The sequence below is a fragment of the Nerophis lumbriciformis genome, linkage group LG32 (assembly GCF_033978685.3).
Source record: "Nerophis lumbriciformis linkage group LG32, RoL_Nlum_v2.1, whole genome shotgun sequence".
NCBI classification, from domain to species: Eukaryota; Metazoa; Chordata; class Actinopteri; order Syngnathiformes; family Syngnathidae; genus Nerophis; species Nerophis lumbriciformis.
Window position 1 is genome coordinate 14,159,250 of NC_084579.2, and position 13,909 is coordinate 14,173,158.

Consider the following 13,909-nt stretch of genomic DNA (forward strand, 5'->3'; position numbering starts at 1 on the left):
TAGGGAGAGGTACAGAGCGCCAATAATCCTTAAAGGCACTGCCTTTGCGTGCCGGCCCAATCACATAATATCTACGGATTTTCCCACACACAAGTGAATGCAATGCATACTTGGTCAACAGCCATACAGGTCACACCGAGGGTGGCCGTATAAAAAACTTTAACACTGTTACAAATATGCGCCACACTGTGAACCCACACCAAACAAGAATGACCAACACATTTCGGGAGAACATCCGCACCGTAACACAACATAAACACAACAGAACAAATACCCAGAACCCCTTGCAGCACTAACTCTTCCGGGACGCTACAATATACTCCCCCCGCTACCACCCCACCCCCAACTCAACCCCCCCCCCCCAACCCCGTCCACCTCAACCTCCTCATGCTCTCACATGGAGAGCATGTCCCAAATTTCAAGCTGCTGTTTTGAGGCATGTTAAAAAAAACTTCAATAATATATATGGATTTTTTTTCCTTAACTTGAGTTGATTTATTTTGGAAAACCTTGTTACATTGTTTAATGCATCCAGCGGGGCATCACAACAAAATTAAGCATAATAATGTGTTAATTCCACGACTGTATATATCGGTATCGGTTGATATCGGAATCGGTAATTAAGAGTTGGACAATATCGGAATATCGGATATCGGCAAAAAAGCCATTATCGGACATCTCTAATTTACACAGATGCCTCGAGGGTGCCAACTTTCCAATGTACTTTACACAATATAGCTTTACGTCATTACATACGTACGTTATACAAACATTAGCTTTAGGTGTTGTTAGTTAATAATAGTCATTTGGATAGCCAGCGTTCGCTGTCATTGAATGTGTATTCTATCATAACAACAACATGACAGCAAATTGTTTGTTGCTTCTCTTAGACTGCTTTTGTATGTGTGTGCGCCTTCCCTGACGAGAACCGATGAGTGACAGCCGTAAACACCAATCATTTGTAAAAATGTTTTGCTCATAACCTTTGTAATTGTAAAAAATATAAACAATTGTCAAAAACATGTGTGCTGTTAAACCACTAATGGTAACATAAGCCAGCCGGTGGTATTCTTGTTATGTTTTTTTTTGCCTTAAAAAATTTGACTGCCTAAAAGTTACAAACAACACCTTTAAGTATCATTATCAAGTAGCTTTATCACTGGAGGACGAGGCTAAACCTGTTGTACACAGTAAGCCAGGAGCAGACGTGCGAATCGCTAAGCTAACTTGAAACAACATAAGAAATAATTGCTTCAAGAGGCTTCGATTTTTATTTTGGTGTTGACAAATTCAGGGAATAATTCCCCAGACACTGGAGGACTTTGAGGGCAAAAACCAAATGATTTGAATGAGTAGTAAATTTTTACCTTTGTGTACTATTGACTTTATTGTCATCAAATAATTGTATGTAATAAAAGAAAATAATCAACTATTTTAAATATTGTGCTGATATCGTGTTACACTGTTTTAATAGCACTCACCATAAATATATTGAAAAAATGTGGTTGGTATCGGCAACATCTAACTCTGTTCGAAACATCCCTAATTATACTATCATACATTTTCATTTGTGGGGGAAAAAATATACACATTTATAATTATTACAACAATAAATTGTATGAGTAATTCATTATATTTGTAATATTCTTTACATTTAAAGCTAATAAAAAAGGCTATATAATGTGTTTTAATATACAAATATGCACAACAAAACATCAAATCACAAAAGACTAAAGTTATATATTGTATATATGATATAAACATAATATAATATAATATAATATATCAGTATATATCATTGTGGAGGGGGCGTGGCCTGCGGACCTGCAGCGAAGCGGGGTGGGCCAGGACCGGCTTCGAGATCAGCGATAGGTGCGTAGATCGGCTTTGCTGATCTCGAAGCCGGTCCTGGCCCACCCCGCTTCGCTGCAGGTCCGCAGGCCACGCCCCCCTCCACAATCATATACTGTACATACATTATGTAAATATTACATATATGTTATATTTTATATTGCTACTAGGGTACATTTTTAGTCTATTTTCTACCTGCGTTGTCCTTTCCATCCTTACACTTTCCATCGTTTGTAACTGAGCTATTGTGTGGAAAAATTTCCCTTGTGGATCATTAAAGTTTGTCTAAGTCTAAGTCTAAAGGCATTAGTGAAATGTTTTTAAATAAGAATCAAAGTACTTTTTGATGCCTGCTGCTTTCTGCAGTTAAGTAAATAAATACCCTCAGCTAGTGTACAAGGAAATATGAAAGCATCAAATCACAAAAGACTAAAGTTATATATTGTATATATGATATAAACATAATATAATATAATATATCAGTATATATCATTGTGGAGGGGGGTGTGGCCTGCGGACCTGCAGCGAAGCGGGGTGTGCCAGGACCGGCTTCGAGATCAGCGATAGGTGCGTAGATCGGCTTCGCTGATCTCAAAGCCGGTCCTGGCACACCCCGCTGCGCTGCAGGTCAGCAGGCCACGCCCCCCTCCACAGTCATATACTATACATATTATGTAAATATTCCATACATGTTATATTTTATATTGCTACTAGGGTACATTTTTAGTCTATTTTCTACCTGCATTGTCCTTTCCATCCTTCCACTTTCTATCCTTTGTAACTGAGCTACTGTGTGGAACAATTTCCCTTGTGGATCATTAAAGTTTGTCGAAGTCTAAAGGCATTAGTGAAATGTTTTTAAATAAGAATCAAAGTACTTTTTGATGCCTGCTGCTTTCTGCAGTTAAGTATACAAGGAAATATAAAAGCTTTTCCCAAAATAATTCTGTATATATTTTTTTAATAAATGTGTGCAGAAGAAAATACATATAAAAAAACGGTTTAAGTATAAGACATTAGTGAAATGCTTTTAGAAAAAAATAATTTTAAAGTATGTTGTGCTGTCTGCCTCTTTCTGCTGTTAAGTACATTTCTTTAGGAAGAAAAGTGTTAGTAAGCTTGAGAAAATGTGCCTTTTTCTATATGTGGGATGGGATGATGCATACCATATGCAATGTATACAACATTGAGTGTGGTGCGTGTGGTGTGCAGGAATGTGTACAAGGACTACCGTCAGCTGGAGTTGGCCTGTGAGAGTCAGGAAGACGTGGACGCGTGGAAGGCCTCTTTCCTCCGAGCCGGCGTGTACCCTGAACGCGTCACGGTAATCACCGTCTTCCCTGTAAAATAGCAAAAGCTAAGGCTGGGACGTTTGCATTGTTCATTAGGAGTCATTAATTGTCACTGTTGTCATGTCTCTCATGTGACTTTTTTTTGTCCTCTTTCAATGTCTATCATTGCTGTTTGTAGGACAAGGAAGGCAAGGTGAGTAACAGTAGACAAGTAGTCCCCGTGTATAAAATCTTGCTTTGATGCTGGAAATTAGACCGTTTTTAAAAGTGCTGCTACGCTTTAATAATGTGTAACTTAACATAATATGTGAGCTACATCATGCTATGTTAGCCACTTTGCTGAAGAAGAGCTAAATGATTAAACTTACATCCGTAGCTGATTGCAGGATATAGTTGGCAGAGCTCTAAGGTGGTGTTCGGGGTCTGTGGGACCCGTTTTCCTTTTTTTTATTCAAAGAAAAATGATACAATTAATTAATTTTTCAAACTGAGACTCACTGACTTTGGCTCATTTTCTGTGAAGAACATATATCAGAATACATATTTAATGACCACACACCATACACATTTCTATTACATATAAGATGTCCGGGTCCACTGGACCCGGGGCTAATAGAAGTGTGGAAATTGATGTTCTGTGTACCACACACATACACACACACAAACAAACAGCAGGCCTAGACAGGAGGAGGACAGAGTGTAGGTACACAGAACATCAGAGGGTCGAATGTGCGAGAAAAGGAGAGCAGACAGTGTTGACAAACAATGTTGCAACCTTGTGTGGGAACCGCAGGTGCAGAAAAACAAAATAAGAATCCCTGTGGGATGCAGAAACTGGCAGAGAAATTTTCCATGCAACGTTCATATTGTTGTTACTCAGCCAGCGTTTGTGGGTCTGATGGACCCGTTGCATTTTGTGGCTTTTAATGCCTCACCATCAACACTTTTATGTTAAAATACTGAACAGATGTTTATTGGGATAAGGTAAACATCCTGTTCAGTATTTTAACATAAAAGTGTTTGATGGTGAGGCATTAAAAGCCACAAAATGCAACGGGTCCATCAGACCCACAAACGCTGGCTGGGTAACAACAATATGAACATTACACAAGGGTTAAGACAGGAGTGTCAAACTCATTTTAGATCGGGGGGCCACATGGAGAAAAATCCACTCCCAAGTGGGCCGGACTGGTAAAATCACGGCACGATAACTTAAAACATACTTGCCAACCCTCCTGAATTTTCCGGGAGACTCCCGAAGTTTAGCGCCTCTCCCGAAAACCTCCGGGGACAAATATTCTCCCGAAAATCTTCCGATTTTCAGCCGGAGCTGGAGGCCACGCCCCCTCTAGCTCCATGAGGACCTGAGTGAGGACAGCCTTTTTTCGTGACGGGAGGACAACAGGGTGACAATAACTAAATCATCCAGACTGGAGACAAATTGTATTATTATGTTTATCTTACCTAAAAATAAATATATTTATTAATTTTTTTTTAAATAACTAAATAGATTTTTACTATATTTTGCTAAAAACATCAAAATTAATTGTATTTTTATTTGTATTTTTTCTGACTCCTTATTACATCCAGCCATAGAATTATACATTAAAATAAACATATTTGAAATAATTAATTTTAAATTATCATGATAATTCATTTAAAATGACCATATTTAATTATTTAAATAATTGCTTGTTTATCAACAACTTTAGCATTTTATTCATTACATTTTGAAGCTCTCAGAAGCCAAGTTATGTTATATTCCTTAATATTTATTTATGCAAGTTTGAAGTATCAATTATCTAAACACAGTTTTGTTTGCATATTTTCAGGATGTAGATATATATATATATATATATATATATATATATATATATATATATATATATATATATGTATGTCTTAATAAGGTAATCCAAAAAATAGTGCTCGATACCGTAGTAGAGCGCAATATATGTATGTGTGGGAAAAAAAATCACAAGACTATTTCATCTCTACAGGCCTGTTTCATGGGGGGGGTTCCCTCAATCATCTCCTGATGATTGAGGGAACCCCCCCCTCATGAAACAGGCCTGTAGAGATGAAATAGTCTTGTAATTTTTTTCCCCACACATACATATATATATATATATATATATATATGTATTAAATACTTGACTTGGTGAATTCTAGCTGTCAATATACTCCTCCCCTCTTAACCACGCGCCCAACCACGCCCCGCCCCGCCCCACCCCCGACCACGCCCCCCACCTCCCGAAATCGGAGGTCTCAAGGTTGGCAAGTATGACTTAAAATTAAAGACGACTTCAGATTGTTTTCTTTGTTTAAAAATAGAACAAGAACATTCTGAAAATGTACAAATCATAATGTTTTTTTACACTTAAATGTTGCGGTTATTAGTATTCTATCTTTATTTGTCGATATTTATACTTTCTGAATAAATGATGTGATAATGTTCATCATTGGTGTTAATTTTCAATGTATCAAGATAATAAAATGATATCAAAATCAAATTACAGTATGTTGTTTATGTAGTTTGCTCATTTTCCTAGACTGGTGCACTAACATGTTTTTTTTTTTTTTACATATGTAGCATCATCTACAAAGATACAAAGAAATGCTATTATGACATCTAGTGGACACATTTAGAACAGGGGTTTCTTTCATTAAAAAATTTCGGCTCATTTTTGTACTTAGCTCACCCGGCAGGCCGGATAAAACCTGTTCGGGGGCCGTACGCTTGACACCCCTGCTTTAAGACACGTCGTGAAGCCCTTTTATTTAAATTTTTATTACAAAGCTGTATGAAGCAAAGTGTCATGTCTTTAACTCCTCCTGTCCACTGTCCCTCAGAGCGATGGAGGCGACGAAAATGGCTCGGACAACTTTATGAACAGCATGGACCCTCAGCTGGAGCGGCAGGTGGAGACCATCCGCAACCTGGTGGACTCCTACATGGCCATCGTCAACAAAACAGTCCGCGACTTGATGCCAAAGACCATCATGCACCTCATGATTAATAACGTGAGCGCCGCTATTCCTTCATAAACATAACGTTCAACATTAACCACATCATTTGATGCCAGTAAAGTAGCAATAGGACAAAAAAAGTCCTCCAAGTTAAGACTGTGTATATGTATAAAAACAGAATAATAATATTACAAATCGTTGCAAAATATTTTGGATTCATAATTAAGAATTAAAGTTAAATAAAAATAGCTAGCATGTCATGTTTTTTCAATCTTAACCCTTTGAATCCCCATGTCATCTAATTATGTTAGTTGTTTTTTTTATTTTGAAAGGTTTAAAATGAGTTATCATCTGTGCAGTAACTGTCAAAGGGCTGGGATAAAGATCAGTCCTGAATAAAAGGGTATTAAAACAATTAGAATAAAAAACACAAAAAACATTGCTATTTTTTATATGAGACCAAAGTTGATTAAGAGATTTGAGCAAAAAAATTTAGAAAAAAATATGAACCCCCAAAAAATATTTTTTCATTATTATTCTTTTTCAAATTCATAGTTTTTTGTTATTAGTATGTTTAAAAAAATAAATAAAAAAAATTAAATGTATTTTTTATTGACATCCAGCATCAGATATTCCTATCCATTACATCATATTCACATACATAATATATCTGTTGTCTGCCCTAAATGTCAAAATATTTTTTGTTTATATCCCATCCATACCTCCCCCCACCCACCCAAAAAGAAAGAAACAGCAAAAAAAAAACATAGTATCTACAAATACATCAATTAAATAAACAAAAAAAAATGATAATAATATTTATTTTTTTCATACACTCTGAGATCTTTTTTGTCCTTGAGCTATTCTACTAGCCCACAGGTGTCAAACTCAAGGCTCGGGGGTCAGTTCTGGCCTGCCACATCATTCTATTAGGCCCACGAAAGCCTGGGAAAAATGGGTTTCAATAAAATACTTTTTTTTTTTATATAAGACCAAAGTTGATTAAGAGATTTGAGAAAAAATATGTAGAAAAAAATATGAATCCCCCAAAAATATGTTTTAATTATTTTTTTTATTTTTATTAATTATTGTTTGTTATTAGTATGTTTTTAATATTTATTTTTTTCATACACTGAGATCTTTTTTGTCCTTGAGCTATTCTACTAGACCACAGGTGTCAAACTCAAGGCTCGGGGGTCAGTTCTGGCCTGCCACATCATTCTATTAGGCCCTTGAAAGCCTGGAAAAAAATGGGTTTCAAGAAAATACTTTTTTTTAATATATATATATAAGACCAAAGTTGATTAAGAGATTTAAGAAAATATGTTAAAAAAAATATGAATCCCTCAAAAATATTTTTTCATTATTATTCTTTTTTAAATTAATAATTTTTTGTTATTAGTGTGTTTTTAATATTAATTTTTTTCATACACTCTGAGATCTTTTTTGTCCTTGAGCTATTCTACTAGACCACATGTGTCAAACTCAAAGCTCGGGGGTCAGTTCTGGCCTGCCACATCATTCTATTAGGCCCGCGAAAGCCTGGAAAAAAATGGGTTTCAATAAAATACTTTTTTTTTATATATATAAGACCAAAGTTGATTAAGAGGTTTGGGAAAAATATGTAAAAAAAAAATACAAATCCTTCAAAAATATTTTTTCATTATTATTCTTTTTTAAATTAATAATTGTTTGTTATTAGTATGTTTTTAATATTTATTTTTTTCATACACTCTGAGATCTTTTTTGTCCTTGAGCTATTCTACTAGACCACAGGTGTCAAACTCAAGGCTCGGGGGTCAGTTCTGGCCTGCCACATCAGTCTATTAGGCCCGCGAAAGCCTGGGAAAAATGGGTTTCAATAAAATACTTTTTTTTTTTTATATATATATAAGACCAAAGTTGATTAAGAGATTTGAGAAAAAATATGTAGAAAAAAATATGAATCCCCCAAAAATAATTTTTCATTATTATTCTTTTTTAAATTAATAGTTTTTTTGTTATTAGTGTGTTTTTAATATTTATTTTTTTCATACACTCTGAGATCTTTTTTGTCCTTGAGCTATTCTACTAGACCACAGGTGTCAAACTCAAGGCTCGGGGGTCAGTTCTGGCCTGCCACATCAGTCTATTAGGCCCGCGAAAGCCTGGGAAAAATGGGTTTCAATAAAATACTTTTTTTTTTATATATATATAAGACCAAAGTTGATTAAGAGATTTGAGAAAAAATATGTAGAAAAAAATATGAATCCCCCAAAAATAATTTTTCATTATTATTCTTTTTTAAATTAATAGTTTTTTTGTTATTAGTGTGTTTTTAATATTTATTTTTTTCATACACTCTGAGAACTGTTTTGTCCTGGAGCTATTCTACTAGGCCACATGTGTCAAACTCAAGGCTCGGGGGTCAGTTCTGGCCTGCCACATCATTCTATTAGGCCCGTGAAAGCCTGGAAAAAAATGGGTTTCAATAAAATACTTTTTTTTTTTTTTTTTAACTAAATGCATTCGTTCTTTCAATTTTGACAGAAAAAAAAATGCATATTTTTAACTTTAATATTTTCTGATCATGTCAATTATATTAGTATATACTGTATTGCAAAACTATTTTTGTGAGATATAAACAAATAGTTAAATATCTGCTTGTCACCTCTATTTATGATTTTAAAGCAAGTTATACATAAAAAAATCTCATAATCAAATGCATATGCATTTCGATTAATCATGATTAATCACAGGTTATTACCCGCATGCATAATGTAAATTAATTTTAAAAACGCGGCCCTCTGAAAGCAGCCATTACTGCGATGTGGCCCTCAATGAAAATGAGTTTGACACCCCTGTACTAAGATTATTTCCCAGTGTATCGTTGCTGTATGAAAGAGTTTGAGATAAAAAAATATTGAAATTACATTCCGAGTAACACAACCACAGTTGGCCAAAAATATAGCAAAAAATGACCTAAAAAGGATGGAAAATCCCCAATATAGTATAAGGAAGTGGTTCGCAAACCACGCCAGAAAACCCTTGGCTCTCCAAGTACCACCATAAAGACCAACATTAAATACAGTAGCATAGTAGGCCTAAATATTCATTAAAAACAAGGCAAAGGTTTCATTTAGTATTTATTATTTTTAGCCAATGTAACATTCACACAGTTTGATCAGTAACACTGTGTTTGAATATTTAATCAAGTGATTAACTAGAAGGAGCCTGTACCATAGTTTGAAAATCACTCCTCTCAGGGTTAATGACCCCCCCAAAACACAATTGTGCACACAGTGTAAGGAGTTCATAAACGCCGAGCTGCTGGCCCAGTTGTACTCGTGCGGGGATCAGAACACTCTGATGGAGGAGTCCCAGGAGCAGGCACAGCACCGTGACGAGATGCTGCGCATGTACCACGCCTTGCGTGAGGCGCTCAGCATCATCGGCGACATCAGCACGACCACCGTTACCACCGCCATGCCGCCGCCTGTGGACGACTCCTGGCTGCAGGTTCAGCGGAGCGGATCCGGTGGAAGGTGAGGGATGAGGAGAAGAATCATTTAGTGGCCATTAGTCTAGCGCAGTGTTTTTCAACCTGGCCAAGGCACTTTTTTTTTTCATTGAAAAAATCCTGAGGCACACCACCAGTAGAAAGCATTAAAAAATGAAACTCGGCAGCCGATATTGACAGTGAAAAGTTCTTCTGGCAATTGTTGGTTATAAATTTAAACCAAAACCAAGCATGCATCACTATAGCTCTTGCTGTAAGTCTTTGCTGTTGTCCAGCATTCTGTTTTTGTTTACTTTGTAGCCAGTTAGGTTTTAGTTTCATTCTGCATAGCCTTCCCTAAGCTTCAATGCCTTTTCTTAGTGGCACGCGCCTTGTGTTTATTTTTGATTTAAGCATTAGATACCCTTTTTACCTGCACGCTGCCTCCTGCTGTCGTCTGCATATTGTGATCACGACAAAGCAATTAGCTACTGTTGCGTCTGGCCAGGATTCCCTCTCAGGGAATTAAAGTCACTAGTCAATCCCAAGTTCTTTCAGATGACATACATGCAGAGTAAGAAGGACCATCAAGACAGAATAGGAATATTATCAAGTTTTACTAAAGCTTCAGGAGACCAGCCCACACCAATACATCCATATCGGCTTCTCGAATTGGTCTAACATTCGGGGGATTGTCTGGTTAAGTTTCGGAGGTGGAATCAATCTTAGAGGGGGCGTGAGAGTACCTACCGCGCTTGTCACTGGAGGAGGGGGGCAGGCAGAGAGCTCCCTCTCTGGCTCTAACACCAAAGCTCCTCCCATAACAGTCAAAAGTGGGTACAAAGACGATTCCGGTTTCACGTCATAGGGCGGTGGCTTAGTCCAAGTCTGGGCGGGTCGTTTGAACAATCTAGCGCATGCGCGACAAGCGAAAGACCGGTCGGTCCATCTTTTCATATGCTTCTAAAAACTGTCTGTATATTTGCAATTATTCCTGTCGTGTGTGATAATCGACAAAATAAAAGCATGCATTTATTCTCATTCGTTTATTACCATGCCGTAAAAAAAGCCAGATCTCCAGAGGTCCCTACATATGTTAAGTCCACAATACCTGCTGCCACCTACTGATATGGAAGAGTATTACACGGTTACTCTGCCGAGCTCTAGACAGCCCCGACACTCAACGGCACATTATTTGCGGATTACAATTACTGGTTTGCAAAAAATATTTTTAACCCAAATAGGTGAAATTACATAATCTCCCACGGCACACCAGACTGTATCTCACGGCACACTAATGTGGAATTTGCTTCCAATAATAAATTTCAGTAAAGAGACGTTATAATAAAAGCATTTTACTGTCCTCTCCTTCCTCCAGGTCTCCGGCTACCAGTCCCACTCCCAACCGCAGGGCGCCACCGGGCCCCCCTGCTCGCCCTGGTTCCCGCGGGCCTCCTCCCGCCGGTGGACCCCCGGTGCCCTCTCGCCCCGGGGCTTCTCCGGACCCTTACAGTGGACCCCCGCCCACCGTGCCCTCCCGGCCTAACCGTGCACCCCCAAGCGTGCCCAGGTGAGTTGGAAAACAGAAAGGCCAACTTTTGCTTTCCTCAAGAGAATTTAGTAGGTTTTTGTACAAATAATAACAAAGCATAATCGATTATTATCAGAAAACAGTTATTATTAGCACTGTTTTGGCAACGCAAATTAAAGTATATAACTATAGTTATCTCTTTTTATTGTTTGTAGTCCAAAGCTACGTTTATCCTAACCTTTCTTACATGAACCTGAGTGCAAAATGATGTGAAGATGTTCATTCTAAACACTTGTACAGTTTTTGCTAGCACAGGAACAGTAGTGTGTCCCATGTATGTATTTATTTATTTTATTCCACAAATAGATTTAGCGCTACATGCTCACCCTCGCCCACAAACACATGATAATGGGACTGTCTGTGAATGTTGCTTGTCAGTAGGGATAAGCATTGAATTCAGTACTAATGTTACAATGTTCCATGCCAACAAAGCAAGAAGAAGTACAGTAAGGCTCAAAAGTACAGTAAGGCTCCACTTTTTTTAAATGCATTAGCTCGATGCTAATTTTCTTGTAATTATTGGAACTATTAGCCTATTTATTCGCCCTTTAGCCTTAGGTGTACAATTAGCCGCTAATTTAACAGCAGGTCATCTTCTTATACAACTTATTGCTTCTGCAGTATTTGCCCTCGTCTCAATAATACCACCTGTAGCTTTAATTACAAATATATTGTCCTCTTTCTATTAACTCTGTTAGAAGTGGCTGTTGCCATAATTCAAGCTTATGTCTTTGTCCTTCTTTTAAGCCTTGACCTACAAGAAAAGGTCTAATGGCTCATCAAGCATATCACTAGCCCTTGACCTCTAACATGCTCCCAATTAGCATTAGCAATTTTACATGGCCATTTCATCACCTCCAATCTTGGTAATGAAAATTACAACTAAGATGCACGTTACATTCAAACAGCTGGTGTGCAATAAATACAATACTTACAGTATAAAGACTTTTTAGGGCGCAACAAAAGAAATATACTGGCACAATCAACTTAATGTGAAAGACTACTTCCTGACAAAGGCAACACACCGTAGTTTATACAACACTGCCATCTAATGTCTTGGAATTGCAACTGCATGCAAAGTCTACTACATAATACAGTAGAGTACTTGCAAATGAGACACTGAAGTGTAAGAAAAGAAGATATATTAACTGGACCACACAGCTTAGTGGTAAATGTTAAATTTAGAAAATGTGATGAATTAACATTTATTAACACATTTGAACACACACAAATGTACCGAAAATGTGTACCTTTGAGTACCAAGTATCAATTCACAGGTAGAGGGCGGGAATTGGCACCACATTTAATGTAAAAGGTACTAGGGGTGTCAAAATTGTTTCGAATTAATCATGATTCTTTTTTGTAACAATTCTTAATCAATGGGGGAAAAAAAGAAAAATCGATTTAAAAAAATATATAGATTTTTTTTTGGAATCTGTCCTGTCCAGACACTAAGTTAAATCATATTGTTGATGTAGAGTCCCATATCTGATGTACAGTTTTACTTTAGAAAAGAGAAATGTTGGATACTACTCTTGCCATATTTGTATTTGACTTTATTAAATGTTTGGTTAGAATTGTATCAAACAAAACCAGTTTTCTTTGAAGTACTGTATTTGACGGACTATAAGGCGCACTTAAAACCCTTTAATTTTCTCAAAAATCGACAGTGCGCCTAAGGACCCGGTGTGCCTAATGTTCGGAATAATTCTGGTTGTGCTTACCGACCTCAAAGCTATTTTACTTGGTATATGGTGTAATGATAAGTGAGACCAGTAGATGGTAGTCACACATAAGAGACGTGTGTAGACTGCAATACGACGCCAGTAAACAACACCAGAACTTTAAATGTTCCATTGAAAATAAAGAACATGACACACGGCACCCAAAGATCTGTCAAAATGTTTTAGTATTACTTTGAAGCCGCACCGCTTGATGGATTGTCGGTCCATTATGGCTACCGTAGTCAGAGACACTAGTATTATTATGGCATGTAAAAGGACCGCAAAATGGCACCCATTAGCAGACATATTATCTTGTCGTTTTGTTTCACAATATTATGCAAAACCAATTTTTCTTACCTTCTGGTACCTGCTGATCTGTATTTGGGATCTGCATAAGCCCTGAAAATTTGCGCACGTCCGCCACTGTAGTTCGTGTTGATGCCGTAGTCAATAAGCTTCTTCTTTTTCTCTATCTTCTTGTTATGGGACATTCACCCTCTGCTGTTGCCATTTGTAATATAAAGTAGCGTAAAGTTCTTACTTATATCCCGCTATGGAAGCGCTAAAACTACCGGTGTAGTGAGTTTACATTATTCACCCACGGAACTTTAGTTATTAGAGAGTTCCGGGCGGGCGGTTTTTCACGGGACACATTTCCGGCGTTGTTGTTGCACTAGTGAGCCACGGATGAGGAGATGCTGCGCCGTTGTTGATTTAAAACCTCTAAAGGCTTAGTGGCCACATGCGTGGACAGCACCTTTTAGCTCTTATTTCCAAAACTGTGTACACTACTGAATTGGGGTCTTATGTGGACACTTATACTGGTGGTGTCAGAAGAGTATAACATACAATGGAATTTTGAAAAAAAAATATGTAAAAATAAGAATTAGCATGTCACTAAACATGAAGTACACGTTTGTGTACCTATGGACTAAGTACATCATATCAAAAGATGATTTTTAGTTTTTATTCTAATTAGGGTCCAATAAGCCCAAATAGCAAA

At 37.2% G+C, this 13,909-nt stretch overlaps 1 protein-coding gene across 13 annotated transcripts in view; it reads left to right on the forward strand.

The window, feature by feature from the left end:
- The window catches only part of dnm1a (dynamin 1a), a 136,295-nt gene that overhangs the window by 108,163 nt on the left and 14,223 nt on the right, over positions 1-13,909 (forward strand). For 11 of the 13 annotated variants that reach the window (XR_009811432.2, XM_061927145.2, XM_061927140.2 and 8 more), the window contains 5 exons: positions 3,064-3,175; positions 3,322-3,336; positions 5,997-6,167; positions 9,396-9,637; positions 10,970-11,161. Coding sequence is in view for 12 of the 13 variants with exons in the window: in XM_061927145.2 (XP_061783129.1) it covers positions 3,064-3,175; positions 3,322-3,336; positions 5,997-6,167; positions 9,396-9,637; positions 10,970-11,161 (732 nt within the window). In the remaining variant the exon portion in view is untranslated. The remainder of the gene's footprint in view (positions 1-3,063; positions 3,176-3,321; positions 3,337-5,996; positions 6,168-9,395; positions 9,638-10,969; positions 11,162-13,909) is intronic. The other 2 variants (XM_061927143.2, XM_061927144.2) reach the window with 1 other exon arrangement.